This window comes from Tinamus guttatus, unplaced genomic scaffold (genome assembly GCF_059628265.1).
Source record: "Tinamus guttatus ecotype Peru unplaced genomic scaffold, ASM5962826v1 Tinamus_guttatus_pri_ptg000048l, whole genome shotgun sequence".
NCBI classification, from domain to species: Eukaryota; Metazoa; Chordata; class Aves; order Tinamiformes; family Tinamidae; genus Tinamus; species Tinamus guttatus.
This window is the reverse complement of record NW_028288582.1, coordinates 14,280,515-14,304,579: the sequence shown is the minus strand read 5'-3', so window position 1 is coordinate 14,304,579 and position 24,065 is coordinate 14,280,515. Positions and strand designations below refer to the sequence as shown.

Genomic DNA, 24,065 nt, shown 5'->3' with positions numbered 1-24,065 from the left:
AAATAAAATAATAATAATAATAAAAAAAGGGTATTCACTTTGTCAGAATTATCCAGGATTAGCAAGGTCTCAGACTGAAGGATTTTAAATATATATATATATGTATAGTATCTAGTTTTGTATCATTCTGAATGGTGTTTGCAAAATCTTAAAAACTACTTTAAAGTTTCCTAATTTTACTTAGATGTTTCCAAATGCGAAAACAGCAGTAAAAATTCCCTTTATAAAGGTTAGGCACCTTCTGTAACTGTCCACATACAGTAATAATTTGGTAGTTTTGATTGCCTCATATCTGAAACAAAATGCTATTATGATACCTACAGACTTGCTCTCCCACTGGCCACGAGGCTGGATCTGTTGTAAACTCTATTTTAGCTTCTTTGCATTTGATTTCTACTCTCATTCCCCAGTTAGAGCCAAAGAATATACTTGTAAAGAACAAACACCAGAGGTTACACTTTACCTCTATATGCAGCATCTTGTGGAAAACACCAAAGAACAAAAACAGAATTAGTTAGCAACCGTTTTTGAAATGTTCATTGTAATTATCAAAAGCTACTTTTTCCCCAATCCTTGCAGACCGTAATAGAAGTAACATGTGTAGTGCCAACAAAATGCACCAAGTTAGCTGGTCCCAAACAGGATCTTATTAAGAAATTTTTACAGTCATGTTTGTAATAGCTGTTAAAAGTTTAAGATTTTTTTCCTTACTTAGTAGAGTATTAGAGATTTTCTGAAGTTAAGATCACTGTATTGCAAATGCTGCACTGCAATTTCTAAGCACATAGTTGAATTCCACAGTTTAAGGGCCTGCTTTTCAGGCCAGTCTTAACCTGGTACAGCTCGCACCTACTCTAATCACCTGGCTGCATTCACAGAGCCAGCACTGGACTTCCAGACAGTCTAACTTGCACCCGGGAGAAGCTATCAGTGCAAAATTGCATGCTTATTCCCTAGCAGTTTGCACGTCTAAAACCAGAGACCAATGCTTGAAATTCTGACCTTTAATAAGTAAACAGGAACTGAGCTGACAGATTGCATTGAAAACATTTGCAAAAGATGATATATAAAAATAACAGAGCCTCTGGAAAAAAATATTTGGAGTTTCAAAAATCACATTTAAAAAGCCAGTAAAAATAACACCTATGACTATGACTACATGTTCACTTACCCTACCATGCCATGAAAAACATACCATATGAATCAGACCCTTCTTGCAGCCCTTCTGTGGGCACAGACTGTTCCAAATCCTCCTCCATAAGCCATTCCTTAAATCCTTGCTCTCTACTTGCAACATTTTGCACTTTTGCAAGAGAATCTCCTCCAAACTGCCTCAACTACTTTGTCTTTTAATGCCGTAGCTTCATTTAGTTGCCTTCCTACTGCATTCTTTTGCTTAATTCTTGTAATCTGTATTTAAATTTAAAGTGGAGAATGTGAGTACTTACACTGTAACACCTCAAGTTTTCATTGGTGCTAAGCACATTTTAGCTCCTCATGGTATCAGGAGGAACTGCAGGAATTGTGTGTTTTGCAGGACCAGGCTCTGCTTTTGCATGACTTTGTATTACTGAACAAAACCAAACCAAACCTGTCATTCTCAGCAATGGAACCACTGTTTCTTTTATATTAGTAAATAGAGATCACTATTGATGTGCACTATGTTAATGACAGGGTTTTAGTAATGCTACTGGTGTTAAAAAAAAAAAAAAAAAAAAAAAAAAAAAAGAGCCCCCATTGCACAGCCAGCTTGAATGATAAACCTTGCAGCTCCCAGGTTTGGTCCAGAAGCCTCTGAAGTCCCTCAACTTTGACAGCTACTCCAACGAGAAAACAACTTATCTGTTCTCCAGCAGCAGCCTCAGGTAACCTCACTTAGGAAATTTAGGAACGTATTTTTCCAACAAAATTGTCCCAAATGTAATCTGCTTAAAACTAGATACACAGGCTAATAAAAGGAGCCAGAAATACCTACTTTCCAAAAATGCCAAGAATTCTTGCAGCTTACTCCACATTTATTTTATCTATTCAACTTGTTTTTTCCTACATGTTGATGATAATTTACACCTACTTTAATCCACAGAAGTTACAGAGACTCTATCTAGCTCAGCTGCTTTTAATGAAATGTATTTCTAAATATAAACTATAGCTTCCTGCATTTCTGATTTTTAGTGTTCACTTGTGCAAAAGGTATCACTGAAAGAGAGAGGGATGCTAAGGCACCAAACGGTTCCTGCTATTCACAGGGAACAGCATTGCTAGACAGAGCAGAAAAGGAGAGCTCTCCTGGGCAGGCTGCGGGGTATCTGGGCAAAACAGCAGGGATTTTTACGGCCAAAGAAATCCCTACATGGATTCACAGCCTAAAGCAAAGCCTGCTAAGTTGGGGACACCCATGAAATGATTTCAGCAGGGCTTTGAATAAAGTTTTTGAGAAGAGCTAGCCCAGGACTACATAGATTCAATAGTCAAAAGATCTGTGAGAGCAAACAAGAAAAAGAGCCCTAAATGGGCAGAAACCCCCCTCACTCGTAGTAATTAGTAAGTTCTTCTGATGACTCTTCATAGAATTTGATCCTAGAAAATCATTTTCCATCTAGCCCATAAAAAACAGGCAAATCAGTACTCTTAGCAGTATATAGCACCTTTATTTATCCCTGAGAACTCTGACATTCCTAGGAAATCTGCACCTTTTTCTGTTACTTACTGCAGGAATATCTTCATACAACAAACTTCCTATACTAAAACAGATCAGCTTAATCTTATGTAAGAATAATCTGGTTTCTTCCCCATAGGCATTGAGGTACCTGTGGCAAAATGGACTTAGAGTGGAATTTTCACCTTTCATGACTAATAGATCCACCTACCACTCTGGCTGTGACTGCATTTGGACAACTGATTCTCTCATAATGTCCAACATTTCATGAAGCACCCTGTGCAACTGCATTAAAAAGTACTCAGGGCTCTGAGCAAAACTGAACTTAATTTTGTTTTTAAAACTATCTGAAGATGCAATTAATTTTATTACAGAAGGTTGTAGAGTTTCATTTCATTGGTATCTTTATAAGAGAATCCGCTCATTTTTAACACTCACGTGGAACCATATGTTTATTTATGAAAGCAATCCTGCTATTTTTATTAGGAAAATTCACATAAAGTCTATTAATACAAAAAATGCAAAATGACTCTGCTGATGGCTGAATCTAAAAGCTGAAGGGCAGTAGGTAGCACTGCTCTCACCCGAAAAAATTAAAAAAAAAATCTGAACTGTGATTATAAGGTTAGAGAATAACTAACAGCTGGAAAAAAAAAAGAGAAGAGGAGAAAGAGCTCCTCCTTACCTCAAAACTCATTTTCAGGTTAAACTCCTCATTTTAGTTGCTCTTTTAAGGCCTCAGGGCGGATGTTGTGCAGCAGTAACTGCTGGATATCAGAAAATTGTCAGTCCGAGTTGGGAGGCTTTGTAATATCTCTAAAACTTGTATTCATCAGATCATAGTCTGAAGATTAGAAAAGTTCAAACTAGCTTTCTACAGGGCAGCTTCTCTCAAAAATATTTCTGAAGATTTACATGAAGCGTGGTATAAAAGTAGTAATATTTCAAAAATACGAGCTTAATACGAATATACAAAAATGTTTCTTCCTTTCAATTACATTTCTATTAAGATGGATATGTCAAATTGGTTTGTTTGCAGGCTTATATAAAATAATCCATCTTCGGTAACTGGTTTCCTCCAGACTGCATTTGGCAGCGAATGAGGCATTTTATAGCTACAAGAAAAGGTTTTTTCTTTTCCTATCCTATCTTACTTTTATTGAGAGCAGAACAATTCAGACTGCTTGAAAACAGACCAAATGCACTAGATGGCTATTAAAATGTAAAGTAATACATTTTTTATGGGATGACATATTAGCAAAATGTCATTGGAATTATGCTTATCTTCATGGAAGAAGCTCATTACTGAGGAAACTGAAGCAACCTTTTTATTACCTTTTTAATTAATGTTTTGAGTAGACAATTATTATTTTGAAGGAGTTTTTAATTATTCATAACAGCTGCCAAAACCTTGTCACAGCACACAGAAAAATAAAATTATTTTACCAGTTAGAAAAATGACTTTCAATCTCATTCTGTTTGCTAAGTGGGTATCACAGGAGGTAGTTACATAAACATGCCCACATTAAATGACTGTCATTTAATTTTAGAAATTAAAGTACATGTCTACAAACAAATAGCTCGTCTTTGAACAGAAAATTCAACTCAGCATCTCAAAGCACTTGAAAAAGCAGGTAAAAATTACAATGTCTCCTTTTTAAAAACAGAAAGGAGTATTCAGGAACCCTGTTATTAGATCAGACCTGCAGCATTAGGGACAAAATAGAAACTACCAGAGGTAGGACTTATCATCACGTCCTTGCCACAACCATCAGCTCTGCCACTCACAGTTACTGAAATACCCACATCTCCAGTGTTACTTTTAAGAATTTTTACCCTCTGCAATCATTCTCAAAGAGCTTCTGTGAACATCCTTCATAGCAACACTCCACAGCACCAGCAAAATCTGGTTTACTACTGACAACATAATCCCCAAAATTCTACAAACACTTCTAGTGCTTTAAAGGCTTCCTCGAAGGGGAATATAAAAATTGCTACGGTCATTTTGAACTGTGTAAACCAGCAATCACAGCTGCCACACCTCCTCTCTTCTGTTTCACATGATCATTTCCACTTCACCACTATACACCTTCGTATTCCAATTTTGGTTCTCTCACTTCCTCAACTTAAAAGGCTCTCCCAAAAATAACAGGTTAGTAATGGTGTATTGCCATATGAAACAATATATGATTATAGCTTCTATGTTTAACTACATAAATAACAGAGCAAAAAGAAAAGTGCTTAAAACATTTGCCTCCACTTTGATTTCAGCCAGTAAAATCAAACCGCTCTCTAAATATATGAATAATACTGAATATGTACTCTCTCTCATCCATTTGTTTCCAAGAACTTAGCAGATAATTAGGATATTCTTGCCCTGCTTTTTGCCTATAACTCAGTAGGTAAACATGCCTCTCGCTCAAATGGAAATTATCAACAGTTAACATGATCTTTCACTTCCCAGTTCTGTTATTTGGCACTCTACAACTCTCAACAGTTTCCTCTAGTACTTTCTCCACAGATTTTGAAAAGTTAATTCAAAAACTGTCAATCTTTTCCTCTGAAAACATTATGCTGTTTAAAAATGGTATTTTTTCAAAATTAAAAAAAAAAGATGAATACAAAAATAACTGCCTTAAAGTGACATCTTAAAATATCTAGGAATTGCTAATTCTGCTGAGTAAACCAGAGGAAACCAAAAGTTCATCTTAAAAAACATAGATGTATTGTTCTAAATATAAAATTGAAAGCAGAATGAAACTGCTTAAGACCTTGACATTCCCAAGGAGTAAGTTCCTCTCCCCACGTGCATCTACAGGTTTTAGCTTCTGCACACTTAATTCATTTTTAAAGTCTATATTACTTTTAAAAAAGTTAGTAAAATTGCGTCATCCACTTCCATTCTACAAGACACTTATTTTGCCCAGAGTAACACTATTCTAAAGAAAGTGTGCAAGTTCTACAAAACAGAACAAGGAGGATCATTTCCTACTATAACTGCAGCTGAACACGGGAAGAATGTAGCCCAGCGAAGATCCTGCTTTGCAAGGACTGTTACAGGGACTTGCATTTAACAGTCACATACTAGTCTTGAAAAGTAACTCTGTGACTCAGCATAGGAAGCAAACGCCAGCAGGGGCCAGGCTGCCTGGACAACTGAAATTTTATTTTTGTAAACTCACGTCGTGTCCCTTAGGAAGTGGCAGGGATTATATAAGCCTAGAACTTTTGAGAAACTGGATGAGAACTCCATAGACGAAAGTGTACTGAGAAAGAGTCTGCACCATCATCATTCTCTGTTGCCTCAACATGTCCAGCACTCGTGGGATGTCCAGCATCTGGAGGAAGAGAACAAACCATTACAGTGACTGGTAAGTAAGGAGATTGCCTTGTACACCTTCACAGCAGGAAATGCAGGATAAAACTAGTGATCTAAGGATAGAAACAGCTGCCCTAATTTCAACTCTGAAAATTCACCGCCTATTCTGGCAGCATGGACATAACTGCACCACTGACCATATTCACCTCATCTTCCTCATCCGTGAGCCATGCATAATAGTGTCCAACCTGCCTGCCTCGTGGGTAACTCCTCACAAATCTAATGGTCCCAAAAGTCTGCACAGGGTTGGGATAGGGATGCACAGTGAACACTTGGTTTGGAGAGCCTCAGCTGACACCTTTATATTACGAATAACAAACTGTCCACTTGAGGCTAAAGGCTGATGGGACTAGGTCTTATGCTATTAAACTACCACTTTGTCCTCTGCCAAGGCTGATACTGCAAATATTACTATATTTAGAAACAAAATATTTAATAACAAGCACTGAGACTGGATTACATAGCATGCCCTTAAATATTAACTATCATGAAGTAATAGAGAAAAAGCCAGGGCCAAACCCTGAGATATGCACAAGTACCCCAAGACATACTTTTTCCATTCAGTCATACAACACCTTATAAAGTCAAGAAACAGATGAACCCTTCAACACCCAGTGTATAAGTGGGCAACTCTAGAAAATTATTAACTTCTGTTGAATTGCCAAAACTTCTTTCAACTCCAACCGGAATGCTCTTCCAATGGCTATATCCTTGTTAGGCAGGTGACTCGCCCAACCTCCCAGCACTTTCAGAGCACAAGAACGAAAAAGGAATTACCTCGTTGTGTTCCAAGCAAGCAATCATGATCTCTGACAGGATGACCACCCCCGTGCGCCCCACGCCCGCGCTGCAGTGCACCAGCACAGGAGGGTTACAGCTCTGCGGATCTGCGGTGCTGTTTGTGTGGCGCCGCACCGACTGGATCTCCTCCAGGTAGGCTGTTGGGTTCAACAGAAGAAGAAAGCTACATTTAGGAGACAAAGCTATAAAAGCTCCGCTATTACCACTGCGTGACTATCAGAAATATCCTGTAGGAGGAACTCAACAAGTTACATCTCCCAGAAGAAAATGACACAGTAAATAAATCACCTTTCACATCCCATCAAAAGCAATACAAATCTACTAATCATGTAGTTTTTGTAAGGTTTTGACAGCTTCCCAATCCCCCAACAAAGGTGGTGTTCTTGCTATTGCTGACACATATTGAATGAGTAATACGGGATGTAATTATGTTTTAAGCTATATGGCTTTTCAGTGTGTTGTACACATGGCTTTAGACATAAATTGTCATATACTGACAGGTATATGCCCATCAAAAACACAATCTAGTATCTCTTGCTGGAATGGAGAAACCTTGTACAGCAGGATGCTTGGCATACGTATCACAAGCTAATTCCTGTATTGCAGCCATGCTAGGTAACACACACACACACAAAAAAAAAAAGTCAAATCCACTGAACACTTACAGAGAAATCCCTTTAAGTCCTCAGGACAGCCATGCTCTGGCCAGTCAGTATACTGCAGATGCCAAACTGTCCTCTCCTGTCCTGTGAGAAGGTGTTTGATCTTCAATCCCGTAGTTGCATAGCAGCCTGAATCCGTACGGAATCGTGTTGTAATCTTAAATCTTCCATACGTGACGGTGTTGTGTCTTGAGCCAAGACGTGGCCAATATCTGAAGCTTTTTTCTCTCCCACTCTCCTTAAAAGTAAAACACTTGCTTAACAGGAAACATGAAAATACACACGCAACTGATGTTCCTGTAACAAATATATTTCTCCTCTATTAAGTATTGCCACAGTCTTACAGTTTCTCACTGAGTGAACAAACTTTCTAGTGGAAAGGGTTTGCAAATTTACATCAGTCTGCCAAGAAAAGCAAGACAGAACAGCAAAGGGGTCCCTATAAAATAATCTTCAATTGCTTTTCTTGTTTCAGTAAACAGCCCCCCTTCCTGTAATGGATCATGAGAAAATCACTGCAAAATTTTCTGGGGTAGACCTGCTCAGCTTATACTCACTTCTTCTGCTGTGACCATTGCTATGATGGCAATCCCTTGTTCCCAAATCATCTGCCAGAAATCTTGACATGTGTTCTGCAAAGGGCCCTGTGTAGCAATGTAATCCCATTCGATGCCACCAACAGAGACCTGGACAAAGATTATAGATATTAGAAGCCATCCTACTGCCTACCACGAACGCAGTCTGAGAATACGGAAGAGGATGAACTAAGACTCTGTCACCGCAGATCAAAAAACATCACAATCATGGTGAAGGATCCCAATTTGTTGAGATGCCAGCTCCCTTCTTAACTTAGGAAGCGTGTCCTCTGTGAGTACCAATGCAGAGAGAGGAGGGCAGAGAGAAAGTAGATCAATATAGAACATCTCTCTTACGTAGAAGCAAAACCAGAAAATCTCTCCAAAAACTAACCCTCTTTTTTTTTTTTTAAGGTAATGTAAGGCAAGCAAGTTCTTCCTCCCCCAAACAAAACTCAGCAGAAAAAAGGAAGGAAGGAAGGAGAGATTGGGAGGGATTCTAACTTAGTTGACAAAACCAGAATTGAAGGCCTAATCCCTTTTTAATTATGATATCAACCAGAAAAGATTTCTCCAACAGTATTTCTCTCACCTTGATATGAGATGCATTGATGTAACCCGTGTTATTTTCTTTGGTTGGGACTAGCTCCACTCTGGTGTCATCATAAGGAAGGACGTCCTGGAACCGGTTTCTTTCGGCATTTTCCGGAAGCCGAGCTATTGAGCACTCCCCATCCATAAGCCGCCTCTTCTGAATGCGCTCGTATTCCGTGAACACCATTCCCTGCTCCAGCCGTTGCTCCAGAACTTTACACTAAAAAAAGAGAACAAAGATTACCAGAGAAATTCAAATACCAAGGTGTTTTTTAACATAGAATTCATAAGGGATGAAATGTTTGTACTTTCTCCTATACAAACTTTTTAATGCTTTTCCAGCTATTATTTTTTTAAAACATACCAGAATAAGCCAGAAGCAATTCTAACCAGGAAGAGTGTTGTTCAATTGAAATCTGCCTAAGAATCTTGAGATGTTTCACTAAGTCACAAACATCACTGTGGGAGGAAACAAAAATCATAGCAAAGGAATATTTGGCCAAACAAGGTAACTATGCTACACTATAAACATTGCTTCAAATGCCTTTAAACAAGAAACACTCATTAATCTTTCTGCTCAATATAGTACACAGGATTACATCATTTGAAAAATCACTTATTAAAAAAAAATCACTTGTAATGCATACAACTTTCTGGTGAAGGTGGAGAAAAACTCTACAATTCCAGAACAAAATGCTGAGCTCACTGAATGAATTAATCATTTACTGCAAATATTCCACATTTCCTTAGTGTAAAGATAATAAATATAGAAGACAGCAGCAAAGCCTTCTTGGAACCTCCTGCTACAGCTGAGTTATAAACCCATGATTTTTTTTTTAACTAGAATAATTCAGTCTGCCCCAAAACAGATTTTTTCTTTCAAAACTAAATTGTTTCTAAATCATAAGACACTTCTGGAATTTCAGGATCTGCTTGCCAACAACAATTAGAGGAATAATATGTGAGATTTCAGCCAGAAAATTTCATCTATGTCACATGTCTCGAGCCTCTCACAGCAACTGTTCTGCAGTATCAGACTAGAAAAGCATTGTGTCAAATAATTGTACTGCCAAATGTTGCACTAGAAAGTGTAAAACCGCTGTTACACACAACTTACAGATCAATACACTCATTGTAAAAATGTGCCTTTTTGTGTCTTTAGGCCAAATTTCCCAGTATAACCTGACAGTAACATGAAGCTGAGCAAAGAAGTAGGTACTGAATCCACTTAAGTCTTCATCTTCTAAAAATATCTACTGTCTAGACTTTCTTTCATGTTGTGTGTCTCATTTGTTCTGTCCCTTCTCCACAGTCTTAGGAACCACTCCCATTTCCTGATATACATTCTGCCTACGTGAACTATTTGAGGAGACAGTGTAGAGGCACGTGTCTTTTTCCATCACTTTACATTACAGATTCTTCTTCTGTCTTAGCCCTTTGTGCAGAACTCTCTGAATAACTATATGTCTGAATTCAATAGAAGTCAAACCAGGAAAATATGCTGGCTGCAAGAGGAAATAACCAAAACTGTAACTAAATGTAAAAATGTATCTCAACAATACAGTGTTACTTTCTGTTCCTTCACATCCTCAAGGGGCATATATATTTCAGAAAGCCATTTCAACACACTTTCAGCCACAAAATTACAGTCAAAACTCCCTCATATGGGTTTAATTCCAAGCTTTCAAACCCCAAGACTGATTTTCTTCTTTTGTGATTTTCAACCAACTGTCCTGCAAGTTACTTGGAAACAGCAGCTAGTGGTACTGTGACTGTTACACTCAGTGACCTCAATGAACTGAGCTGAAGGGGCTTTCAGCTAAGGCTGCCCACCCGTGCCCACAACCAGAGTCTGAAGAGATGAGTGTCTGCAGAACATACAATAGTCACCACAGACCTCACTCATCTAATTGCTCCCTGGGAAGATATATGATGACAGAATTGTTCTATACAACCCTTCATAATCTGGATGTTCACTAATTTCGCACTTTCTTGCACACAGGACACCGTGGGTATAAACAGGAAAGAGACAGGCTGGGGTACTGGTTATATCTTATATCTCTCAAGTATCAATCCTCAGTTCTAGAACCTGACATTCTCTCTGTGATCTGAGACTGGTTAATTAATTTAAAAGTTCAGCAGATCACACAAGCTCCATCTACATTCTCAGGGATCCACCTGGGGGAAAAAAAAAAGATAAACACTGTCTGAACGAGCGGTATCCTGGGGATGCAATATAACTACTCAATTTGTTGTTAAAATTGCATGAACTACTAATCATTACAATCAAGTTTAGACCTTTCAGTGTGTAAAGGAACCTATGTTCAAAGGGTGAGGTAAATTGCTGTCATCTTAAACCTTAAAAGAAAAATCTTTTGTCACACTCAATATGTGTATCAGTGACTTTGTAATCGGAAGTCTCATTTACCATTTTGCTTCTATGCTCAATGTTTAAGTTGCTTTGAATCTGTAATATTTTGAAAGTCGCTACAAAGTACCACCATTCATATGCAATTAAATTTTGAAAAGTTAATAATGTGATGAAAGAGAAATCAAGTATTAAAAAATTTCAACCTACCCGTTCATCATTTGTTGCTCTTGTGGACTCCTCCTTCCCCTCGTCTGGCAGAGGCATTCTACTCAAGGTCAGTCCATTTAGGGCAGCTAGCTTTAGAGGCCCTATTTTTTTTGCATCAGTTTTATTCTTTTTCATGCCCTGCAGAAGAAAAGCTAAAACTTATAAATATACTTAAATAGTTGATAGGTTATAAAGCAGAACTCAGATGAGTTCAGTTTAGTAAAGGATACTTCTCTGACCTCTCCTGCAAACTAAACCAGCTTTGACCCTTTTCTCTGATTAGGACTGCAGTGAGAGATTAGGGTGGTGGGGCTACATTCCTCCAAGCACACAGCTCAAGTCTGTCTTCATTCCAGACAAGTTACTGAAACTGCATGAGAATGACAGATAATGCTCCCTGCAAGGCTAGGTCATAGCTGAAGGTGTGAGGCCACAACTCTGGGCAATTATCATTCTTGAAAGAACTGGAATCACTAGCCACCCCAAAATATACATAAATAAAATGATTCTGTATAGCTATGCAAACTGAACTGAAAAGTATTCTATTGAATATTTCCAATGAAAACAGTTTGAAAGGTTGAAATGAATATGCACATGACTATCAGATGGAAAAGGCAGGGTTAGTGATGTGGTAGTCCCATCAGTGATTCAGAATATTTCATATGGAGAGCAAAACACAAAGCAACTATATCTAAATGTGAACACAAGTAGAAAGATATTACCATATTTTTCTATATCCACATAACAAACAGGAAGAAGAAGAAGAAAGCTTAAGGAAACATGAGGAAATGATGGAAGTTGATGAAGATGGTATAAATTCCTAGCCTGTATTATTGTGTCCAGCTCCATGTAGATCAAGTCCAACATTTAAGAAAACTGTGAGAGCAGTAACTATTTAAATACATGCCTTAATCTAAGTTAGCTTTTGCAGCATCAGTTAGAATAGTTAGTAAAGAGTAGATTTATGATGCTAGTTCCACTGCAGACCAGTTCTTGCAAAAACTATTTAACAGGGTATAGTACCTCAAGGAAAGGGAACATCAATCAATTAAATAAATATATATATATATAAAGGAAACATATATATATATATGTTATTAAAATATATATATATTTATTATATTAATTATTATTTTTAATATATATGTAACACATATATATATAAAGGAAACACGACCCCCAGATGCCACAGAACATGGTCTTCCTTCAGCAGCACTCAACATATTCCAGGAGCTACATAAGGTGACCAAAAGTTTAAAACAAAGTAAGTGGTAAACGTTGCCAATGCAACTGAAACTGCATGGTCCAACGTGGGCCTTGATGTTTCTTTGAGGTGGGAGTTACGGGAAAGGTGAAACCTACAGTCCTTCCATTCCATTCTTTTTAAGGAGTCATAGGAGGAGAAAAAAGAAAAAGACAGCAAGGAATAAATTTAATGGGATAAGAGCAGATTGAAGGCAAGGGAAGAAAAAGGAAAGGATATGGGGAGGGGAGGAGATGGAGGAAAGTAAAGAAAAATTACAAGGAAAGAGAATCTATTATTTTAATGAGTCAGATTCCCCTTTTTGGTCAGAATAAGAAAGTTAAAGGATTTAGCTAAACTCAGTTTTTTGGTAAGGGAAGTTATGACATTAGAAATCTGGCAGTGGAAGGGAAGCAGTTGTTTTTATCCCAGAAAAGGATACGTAAGACAGAATGTGGGAAGTGGGACTGACTTTAAAATACCTCTCTGCTGCAGAATTGCTAGGCAGGTCAGCTGTATCAGACTGGGGAGGGGCACAGTTGGGTCTGTGTGGGAGGACTATTCAAACAGAACTCAGAAGTGGCAGAAAAGATAGAAGGCAGCTAAGCAGAGTTAATGAGAGAAAACAGATAATAATTCTTATGTTTTAAAAGCATCTCAGGCTGATTTCTAACACACCACCATAGAACAACCCAAAACAATCCAAAACAAGAAAAAGTAATGTCCACTTACACCTAGTGGGGGAAGGCCTTCCACAATATTCTTCTTCCCAGACAAAAGATCAGACACAGGTCGCTTCTTTACTGAATCCTTTCTTACTCTGTATCTCCCTGATGTTGTAAGGTCAGACTCCGACATAGATGGAGTAAGCAGTCCTTCCCCTCTTCTCTGTACCTGGCTTTCTACCAGTAAGTGAACTGGGCTCATATCCTTCATTCTCTTTTCTGTCTCCGTAATATGTAATTTAGGGTCAAGAATATGCAAAGGTCCAGCAGATGAAGCAACAGAGCTATATGGGTAGCTCAGTACAGAATCATGAGAATAACCACTCATAACGGTCGAAAGTTGGGCTTGATCTTCAGGGAGAGGGGACAGGCTTGTACTAGCTTTGTTTTCTTCTTCAAATTCTTCCTCTTCTTCACTACTGTGAATCAGCATAGTAGCATCTGAAAGGGTTTTCTTATGTTCACAATTCATGCCTTCTTGCTCATTTTCTTTTTGTTTTGTCCTGTCCATCAGGATATTGGGCTGTGACCCTTCTGAGATAACCCTTGGAAGAGCCATATCTGCTGCAGATGCTGACATGGTCCTCTCTTTAATTCTTATACCTTCAAAGCTGGGAGTCAAGCCTGCTATTTCAATACTGTTCCTCTTCTGCAGCTGGGCATGGCGTGCCGATGTCAGAGGCTCACTGACTTCCTGAAGAGAGTGTGCAACAGGCAGGCTATCCTCCTGAAATGTCTGGACGGAATGGTGCACTCGGCGGGTAATGAGGTCCGGGTTGCTGCTGCTAATGTAGAGGTGGCGGGAGAGGTCCGGGGTACTATTGGCAGGTCTTGGGTATGGGTACGGGGGAGGGGGTCGATAGACTTGGGTCTTCATTATGTTTGGTGCTGGATAATCTTGAGCCTGCAGTTGTACATTTGTTAGCTCAGGCACACTGACCGCCCCAACAACTGGACGTTTTTCAGCAGGATAGGGATAGGGAGATTGGCTATGAAAACTGTAATTTAGGTTAAATGGGTAATGATTAGACTGCGGGGAAGTGAAGTGAGCATGTTCTCGTATTTCAGGTTGACTGTAAACTAAGGCATCAGGCCTGCTGTAAGCATATGAATTGCTGATGTTAAGATTTCTCATTGAATGGCTTTGTCTGTCTGAATGCATCATTCCCCTGTTGAGCTGTCTCATTACTGTTTCATAGTCCGGCGTGGGCCGGTAAGAAGGTGGTATTAGTGCACTATGTCTATGCGACGGGACGTAATCGGTTCTGAGGACGTCGCTTCCAGTAATGCTGGGGTTGGAAGACATGGGTGACGGCTGCAGGTAATGCTGTGGATTATTCAAGGAGTTTGTGCTATGGGCGCTATAGACACTACCATTGCGGATTCGGCCACTGTAGTCATGAGGAGCTCTGTCCAAGCTAGTCTGAGAATGACAGTAATATCCGTTCTGATTGCTCACAAACAGGTTATCTGAAAATAAAGTTTAAGAATAATCATTATGTCCAAGACACAAAATGAGGAAAATAATCATTATGAACATGTAGCTAATCTATGATTGAGATTTTCAAGATCTCAGTTATTCGGATCTGTATCTTAAACTGGGAAGAGAAGAAAAACAGAACAGCTTTCTTGTTGTTGATACCTAAGGAATTCACACCAGAATAACCAATAATGATCAACAGATGATGCAAACTCCCAGAGCAAAACTTTACTTCAATTTAGAAAAGTTTTCTTCAGATCAGGCTTTGTAAGCTTCAGCCTAAGTTAAACCAAATACAAATTAATCTTAAAACACTTCAGTTGAAAGAAAGAACAACCACGCCAGAGTTTGCACTAATTTAATGAGATCAGCTTAAAAACTAAGAAACAAAATAATACTCCGGTCGTAAGTGGATATAATACTATAAGGCCGTTAAAAAAGTAGAACTGTGGACACTATTTAAACAACAACCATATATTCTTTCCACATTAACATATAACCACTGTGATGGATAAAGAAAATGACCTCAGAGTTTACAAATTCAGCATGCACTTAGTAGACTGTACAGCCAATGAAGTAATTGTTAATCTGCCAGGCTGCAGAGTAAATAAGTCACTGCTTTAGGTTCCTTTAGTTATGTAGCACTTAAAGTGATCAACACCATTACCATTCTTATTGAAATTAATCTGCTGATAATAAATGATTCTTTTACTTATGAAAAAAAAAAAAAAGTTCGGACGTAGGATTTTTGCAGTAGGAAGCATGATAGTCACTGGCCCTGCTTTGCGTGGGCTACTTAGTACCCCAGTAACTGAGGCTACTTTGCATGGGATTAGATTAAGCTCTTTAGGGTAGCAACTTCGTTAACTAAAGACACAATGTGTAACAATCAATTAGAGAGAAAAAGCAGCCTTGACTCCACTGTGTAATTGGACAGATTACATTCCTTGAGAACTCTAATTATTTTATCCTCTTTTTTTTTTCAAACAAATATTTAATAATTCCATAACCCATGGATCTCCTCAGCCTTTGGACTGCTCAGCACCTTGCTGTCTAGCAATTTGGGAGACAAAGTCCTCTCTTCCTACATTCTAGTTTTAAAACTCTTATTTTTCTCCAAACTCCCTGTGGGCTTAGATATTCCTTGCAGCAATCAAGATCAATACTGACAAGGATCTCAGAATGCCATCAAGTACCAGTTGGGTGCATAAAACTCAGACATACTCCAGTCCATTTAAACACATGCAGGAGGGGCGGCGATCTAAAGTTACTGCAGATGCTATCAGCAATTATCACTTCTCTCTTACCTGATGCATCTCATCAGCCTTTGCCTAGAGCAGGAGCAAGAACTGCAATGAGTGATGCACTGCAAACCTGTCCCATGTTTAGCCTAAGAATTTATTCAATTCTACAAAATGAAATGCAAATATATGCAATGTATAGCTTCTACCTTTGAAAGTGTGGTCTTAGTTTTCCTGGCAATAAAATCAAAAGGTTTGGCTGTTTACAGTTTACAATTAAAACCATTTTAACAATTATTTAAGATTTAGAACGTTTCAACTCTGCTAATAATTACCTTGGGATGATGCGTACGGTTCAGTATAATGACCATTATAATGCAGCTGAGGTGGTGGAGGCATCATATAAGGTTGAGGCTTGGGCTAAGAAATAAAGTATTTTATTATTAGTTTTTTTTTTTTAAGTGATTTATTTTAAAAATAAAGTCTTGAAGAATGCTGTATATAAACTTAGTCCTCAGCTTAGTCCTAAACAATATGAAATGCATGTTTATCCCATGAAGTCATCAAAGGAATAAGAAACAACCAAGATTGTACCTTGCCATCTAGAAGAGTCTCCAAAAGACAGACCAATCTTAAACTGATAATAAAAGTGTTTAAAATACCTTGTATTGTATCTATTTTAATGTCATTATTCAGACCTTCCAAAAATTGAGAAGCTTCTCACTAGGTTCATCTTTTTCATTGCTCATTTTATTTCACTGAAACAAACTAGTATTTAATTCAAAGTCATTTCAGATTAAAAGAATGCAAATATAAGACTATTTGATCTCCTTACCAAAGACATCCTAGAAGAAGACCGCCTTCTAACAGGATTCACTGTAACGGGCTGGGTTTGTCTACAAAAGAAATTGTATGGTGAGAAACTGTTCTTACTACATCAAGACCTACTTCAGATCTTGAAAACTGCTCACAGGTTAAGTTAAAACCATTCAGTATTTCTTAGAGCCAGGTTCTGTGTTAAACAGTCCCCTCCAAGAGTGTCAAAAGGAAACCACCACTGCAGTGAGCATGAGCAGAAACGCAAAAACAGGATGAGAACACAGAATGCTTAAGGTTGGAAGGGACCTCTAGAGATCATCTAGTCCAACCCTCCCTGCTCCAGCAGGGACACCTAGAGCACGTGGCACAGGGTGGCATCCAGGCAGGTTTGGAAGATCTCCAAAGAAAGAGACTCCACAACCTCTCTGGGCAGCCTGTTCCAGGGCTCTGTCACCCTCACAGTAAAGAAATTCTTCCTCACAGGGAAATGGAACTTCCTGTGTTTCAACTTGTACCCATTACCCTTAGTTATGTTAGTTATTACTTAGTCTCCATTCTACAAGCAAAAGAGGGAAATGGCCCTGAAGCTATTCTTGTAGCATGGCAGAAAAAGCTGAGGACCAGATGCAAATTTGAACCCCATGCAATATCGCATGCTGCAAGTCACCCATCCTAATTAAGACCTCATTTAAAATAATTTATGAAGGGCCTGTTGTATTTGCAATGTTACAGAAAGAACAAAGCCTATGCTGCATAAGTATTTTAATGTTCCAGTGTTCTAGCTATCAGCAGTAACTGGAGGTTTTTTTAGGTTACCTCCAAGGTGGATTGTTCAAAAAGCTTTAATTCCTTTTTCCTCACCCCACACTGCACTTTGTAGTAAGACAGTGGTCAAAAGACAGCAGAGTAATACAACTACAGGAACTGCCAGATTTTAGAAAGAAAGATGATTTTACAGCTCACCCTTTCGGAAATGAAGGACGAGAAAGAATTGGAAAGCGTGGAAGGGAAAGAATGAGGGAAGATTTCTGAGAGCCCTCCTCGGCTGGAGAGTCCGGGGAGTCACTAAAGACAAGGATGTACAGACAAAATGGAAACAGTCAGCTAATAAACAGAGAAAACTAATTAGAAAAGGTCCCAATTACCAACACAAAAAAACTATGAACTTTTTATAGGCATGCAAAATACATTTTTCAGCAGCAGGATCAGAGGACGGGGAATCTTACGGTAGAGATAAATCAAACCAAAAAAATGTTTATTTTTTGAGGACTTTTCCTATTAAAACTGTGCTGTAGAGGATGAGTCAGAGTAAGAAATAGAAACTGGTATTCAATACTATTCAGAGAGCAATGAGAGAATCCTACAAATACACCAATACTACCAATATTTCTCACCTCTCTCCAGAAAAGATCACGTTTAAGATAAGACATAGGATCACGTTGGCTATTCCAAACTCATTCTACTCTTCCAAAGCTGCACTCACAATAAACATGCTTTTGCACCAAGCCCTCCATAGGTACTTTGTTGCTGACCTACACACCAAGAGGTGGAATGATACATTTGGGAATCACACTTTTTTATGATGGGCTATTCAATAGGTCTGTTTGTCTGTTCTTTGACTGAAGTAACGTAACTAAAGGAAAGCTGCTACCAGGGGCGAAGAGTAGCTCAAAGTCTAGCCCTTGATTTACAAGTTGGATACCAGCCCATTCAAATCTAATTTCATGAATTGTATTAAATTTACGTTGCTACTGCCACTGGTGCTACTTGAGCTATACAGATTCCATGGATACCCAAAGGACCACATACCTCTCAGCTGTCAATCCAGCACATTTCAAGAGTGCTTCACATACCCTTCCCGCCCTTTGAAAGGCCTTCAGAGTGATCTTTAAACAGTTCACTCAAACACAGGCCAAAATCCCAGTGATTTTAGTATCTCAAAAACATTCTAGCATTACTGACCCCCAAAGGAATTGAAGTCTACTACAGCACTACAGATTCAGCAGCAAAGGCCAAATACTAGCACTTTAGTAAAGATCTAAGCTGAATATTGTTCTCTGTTAGGAGGCTGAACCCTTTTTATACCATTTTTATGTAAGTTTTAGTAACTGGTGATAAATGTTCTCTCACAAAACACAGGAAAAAAATCCTACGAGTAATTAGTTAGTATAAACAAAAAAGAAAAATGAAGATATTGAAGAGGTCATATAAGATTTTCCTTCCTAATAGAAACTCCAAAGGCATCAAGAATTTTGCTTGTGTATGCTACTTACAGGCTGCATTTATTTAGTCTGTAAAATTTGTGCCTAGCCACACACATCCTCCACACATATTTTGCTGTTTCCATATCTTCCTGCCAAAAAAAACAACAAAAATGCTATTAGGTAAAACATGCCTATCAATTGCTCTCACAAAAGCCACTGAAATTTTAAAGATTAAATTGGCATTAAACAATTTTTAAATTGAGTTACATTATTATAAGCAGATTTTCCTTAAACCTACTTTTTGCAGACCTGAACAGATACTCTAGCCTAATGATTCTATTATATTTATAAAAGTTTAAATTAGAAGCCTTTTGCTGATGGCATCCTTATCAGCCATAATACTAGAGTGCGCCTATATACATATTCATACACACACACACACACACATATATACAGAGAGAGAGAGTGTGTGTGTATCCACCATGTCAGAAGACTGTCCAAAATGCCTTGCTGACAAAGGAAATAGGTAGTTGCTAGAACATGATTCTGCAAAGTCCACACTGGCCCATGCAGCAAAGTTCTAGGTTGAAATGTTATCTTTAAATACCACAGATTTAAAGGCTAAAAAAATACACATGCAAGCAATTTCACTGGAATGGATCAGAGTGCTTCAGACTCTGTATTTGACTCATTCATACAACTGGATATGCAGAAGAAAATTTACCCAACAGGGTAAAGAAATTTAACAGAAAGGAAATGCAATCGTTTATTCTCAGTGAAAAAAAATAAACACCCACTCACAGTTTGGAACTGGATTGTCTCTTCCTTGTTTGCCAGCTCTAGTGCAAAAAAGGATTTGTTGTGGGACATGTTGGCAATATCATGCCACCTACAGACAAAAGAGAGAGAGACTGTGACTGGCAAGTCTTGGATTTTCAAGCCGCAGAAAATGCAGCTGAAGAACAGATCCATCTCCAAGAATAGTGATGAGAACAAAAACCAAAAAGCAAACAAAATCAATTCATCTGAACAAGATTAACACTGCAATTTTAGGTCATCACTTCCATATTGGTTAAATGACTGCTGAAAGGATTGCAAAATGCAAGTGATACCAAGTATAACACGTATTCCACTTCAAATTTGTTTCACTGTTTTTTTATTTTCTTTTAATCAATCCAAGCGAATTTAACTATCAGTAATGGCAATGTTGTGACTGCCTGAATGAAAGTAATGCATTCTAAAGGGAAATAAATGTCTACATTAAACACAAAGCAGTTCAGGCATTATTAGCTATGTTTTCTAGAATTCTTGCAGGCTGATATATGATGGAAGATTAGATTGTAAGAAATATAATGCCACATATTCACTACCTTTTAAATTGAAAATTGTTTAATGTACTAATAATACATTAATAGAAACAAATTCTGTATCACTGGTTTATTAACCGGGTGTTCTGCTGAGCACAAACACAGAGGAAAAGCATGATCCACACACAGGACTCTTTCTAAAGGTATTTTTACGGTTTCTATTTCCATGATATTGTTGTGCCTCATAGCTGTTCACTGTCATAACTGTGAGACAGGGAATCATTAATCTCCCCATTTTGATGAAGAGAGACAAAAAGCCAAGGCTTTGGTTCCTATGCTTTTATGGATGCAATCATGAACCTTTTGCAACCGTTCTGAAGCCTAATCTAACCACTGTAAATTGTACCAGTGGGTCATCTGCTTATGCTATTTTTAGTTCTCAAATACCAGGACAGACATGGAACTGCCCACAGTGATACAGCAAATCAACTGTGCAAAAGAGAATTGGCATGTGAATGCTTTCTGATGCTCTCCAACTATGTGCAGCTTCTTTCTTACGTTGGAAATGGACAGCATACACACTTTTTGTTGAGTCTCAATGCTAAATATTTCCAATACTTCTGGTTTTAAGAATGAATTTTGTTTTTTAAAGGCCTAAAAGCACAATAACAGTTTATAATGAGACACATGAGAAAGCCACTCACACTGAAAAAATGCAAGAGTCAATTTCTAACAGATAAACAGTGCATATCAGTTTTCCTTGTGCTTTGACTTGTGTGAAATTTAGAGACAGAGCTTCATTCAGCTCCCCCACGTGCTGTGAAAGCCAGACACCAGCACTGCTGTTGCTTTCTTCCGCAAGAGGCTGAGCAGGGCCCCTCTACAGCTCCACACCACAAATAAGAACGTGGTTCTCCTACCACGACAGACAGACCATATTTGGGACAGAGAGTGAAAAGCCTATGAGTGTGTAAGTCCTACTAATCAAGGCCACTAAGTGACAAGCACAGTTATCTCTGTCTCTACAGAAATTCACATGTTCCACTAACTGTTGGACTTACGTTTCCGAGATTCTGTTCATAATCAGCCAAAAATTCAATTCTGTGAGGTTAAAATTCACTAAAAGCCAAGCCTTCTTTGCTATAGAGATAACTTCGGTCTACTAAGAGCCATTAAAAATGTTTCCATTTATAGATTTTCTAAATTTACTCCAAATTCTGTTCACAGATGCCCACACAGGCCCTTCAATCACTTGGAACCAGAGCATTGCATATGAGGTCTAAACTTCATCTGTCAGGTAGGTTCTGGATACGCACAATATGCATAATTCAGGACAACCTCTTTGGTATGCAAAGATGTGCTTCTTTGTGATTTAATAAATATTTTACAATGATATATGTATTACACGCATGTAATCACTTTGAATTATTTTGGTTTGCAAGGATTCATCCTATAGCCAATACTTGAATTATTTAACACCAGCTTCGGTGTTCAAGATTATGCCACTGTCAAATGAACAAACATACATCATAAACATATGCTAGTGAGGAATATACATAAAACATTAGGTAAAATAGGCAAAGCTATTTTAATAAAGAGTAATACCTAAATACAACAGGAGGCCGACCATTTTTGTGTTTCACGAAGATACCATCAAGACATGCTCCAATGAATATATCACTTCCTTGGCTGTCCTGTAAGGATTTGTAAGAAATTACACAAATGCAAGAAAATTTATTTGAGAGAAAAGTCACATTAGAAGCAACTACTTACATTAAAAAAATAGTTCTGGGAAATAAAATAACAGTGGCAACTCAAAGGTAATACTAAGGTTGTAATCCAGCTAAACATATAATGCTTGCTCCTCATTACTAAAGCATATACATCCAACTCAACACAGCCACCTTCATATTGAAAAATCCCAGCACAGTTACACTAGAGATGTCATTCTGTATCAGGCCCATACATTTGATATTTGATTTTCCAATTCTGGGGAGGGAGGAAGGTGACTTTTTTTTTTTTTAAGACAGGCAGCAAATTCTTTTAAACAGCTCAAAAGCAACTAAGACAAAGCTCAAAGCTCTGCTTACCTTTGCAGGATAGCTCTCTTCACCGTAGCCCTCCATTCTCTCTACTTCTTGCATATATAACATTTCTGCATCAGGAGGACTAAGGCCTCTGCAAGTGAGAAAAACAAGCAGCTAACCACTGCCAATAAGAAATATCCCTCTGTTTTACTCTGAATGACGCAGTTAAAGCTTGACAAACATCAACAACTAGGCAACCACTAAATCCTACTGATTTCCATTCATACCAATGGCTAGTATATTTCTCTCATTCTTTACACTCTGATATAATAAATCCTTTCTCATTCCTAAATCTAAGAATATTCATCAATGACATTAATCTGTTCTTTCACTTTTTCCTAATCCTAACCAGATTAGCCCTTCTTTGCTGAATTTTAAGCACACAATCACATTACGCCAGCATTTCAAATAAAAACGGCTTGAATTTTTTAAGCTTTGTCCTAAAACAGTGCAGAAAATTATCGACATTGCAGTCACGAACACTTCTTCCCGATTAACTGATGTTACAAAACTTAACTTTAACTTTCCTCTAATTTTCTGCCACGGAAAGCTGCCTATTTTAGGTGCCTTTCACTTAGATCATAAGCATCCTGGCATGGTGACTGCCATCACGTTTCTAGAAAGCAGAGCACCTTCTAGTGTTTTCTTACAGGACCTATCCTTACTGGTTTCACAACTTCAAGCTATAAACAAGTTCTAGAAACATTATACAAGTGAAGTTGCAATATTTACTTGTGTCTCATATTCTTACTTTTTAATCAATACTTTTTCCTTTATTCCAAGACATCATTAGTTCTATTTCTCCCCTCACTTTCATTCAGAAAAAAAGAAACACTGCTTCATTTTAATGAAGCTGCAGCTGTGCAAAATTCATTTAAATAGAGGCAAAATTAGTTCAGTTGCATTCTGAGATTCCCAACTTGCTGAGTTATTGAAGCAATCACATCAAAGGTAAGCAATAAAGCATTTTAGAAATGTACCTGTACTTTTGATGTAGCAAGGCAACTTTCTGTGTTGCTTCTTCCAGTATCTTTTCTTCTTGCAGCCAGCCCTTAGGGTAGAGACAGCATTTATAGAACAAACTAAAGCAACAACAACAAAAAATCTCCAAAATAATACAGTCACAATATCTCTACTTAGAGGAAACAGCCCTCCAGTCAGGGCTTGGAGTTCAGACAGAGCAATACTAAATTTCCAAAAGAAAAGAAAAAATATTTCTACCCACATAAAAACTAAAACAAAATGCACAAACAACAGAGTTTTGGAGTGACTCTACTCACTATCCTATCTGCATCTCAACTTCTTTATAGCACAGGACAAAAAAAAATCTTGCAATTTCTTTGCTTCTGTACAATATAAAACATTGTAACTCCAGTCTCAGAGAAAATCTTTGTTAAATTTGATAAATTTGGGAGCAGTAAGCTAGAATGGAGCATTGGGTTTTTAATAATAGCTTGCTTTGTCAATCTTGTATTTGTATATCTTCAAACTGCAACTTACATGTTCAATAATATAAAAAATATAAAAATAAAATATAAATAAATATAAATATAAAATAAAATATAAATGTAAATATAAAACACAAAAAAATAGTTGAAGAAAATACTTACCACTGGAAACAAGGCAAATCTTTGTAGAAACTCCTGAGATTCATACTGATCATAGTCTCCAAAATCAGCTAAAAATAATAATAAAAAAAGGCCTTGGATTCAGA

At 37.8% G+C, this 24,065-nt stretch overlaps 1 protein-coding gene across 2 annotated transcripts in view; it reads right to left on the bottom strand.

Annotated features, from left to right (window-relative positions):
- Positions 1 to 4,485: 4,485 nt before the first annotated feature.
- PTPN21 (protein tyrosine phosphatase non-receptor type 21) overlaps positions 4,486 to 24,065 on the bottom strand; it is a 33,738-nt gene continuing 14,158 nt past the window's right edge. Inside the window, exons 4-19 of one of the 2 annotated variants that reach the window (XM_088539741.1) lie at positions 23,962 to 24,029; positions 23,332 to 23,402; positions 22,355 to 22,442; positions 21,870 to 21,958; positions 19,759 to 19,846; positions 19,027 to 19,106; positions 17,717 to 17,818; positions 16,770 to 16,830; positions 16,270 to 16,354; positions 13,221 to 14,683; positions 11,246 to 11,383; positions 8,666 to 8,887; positions 8,056 to 8,184; positions 7,502 to 7,736; positions 6,813 to 6,973; positions 4,486 to 5,994 (exon numbers count right to left, since the gene is read on the bottom strand). In XM_088539741.1, coding sequence (XP_088395867.1) covers positions 5,866 to 5,994; positions 6,813 to 6,973; positions 7,502 to 7,736; positions 8,056 to 8,184; positions 8,666 to 8,887; positions 11,246 to 11,383; positions 13,221 to 14,683; positions 16,270 to 16,354; positions 16,770 to 16,830; positions 17,717 to 17,818; positions 19,027 to 19,106; positions 19,759 to 19,846; positions 21,870 to 21,958; positions 22,355 to 22,442; positions 23,332 to 23,402; positions 23,962 to 24,029 — 3,209 coding nt within the window. In that variant the 3' untranslated portion in view covers positions 4,486 to 5,865. The remainder of the gene's footprint in view (positions 5,995 to 6,812; positions 6,974 to 7,501; positions 7,737 to 8,055; positions 8,185 to 8,665; positions 8,888 to 11,245; positions 11,384 to 13,220; positions 14,684 to 16,269; positions 16,355 to 16,769; positions 16,831 to 17,716; positions 17,819 to 19,026; positions 19,107 to 19,758; positions 19,847 to 21,869; positions 21,959 to 22,354; positions 22,443 to 23,331; positions 23,403 to 23,961; positions 24,030 to 24,065) is intronic. The other variant, XM_088539742.1, reaches the window with a different exon arrangement.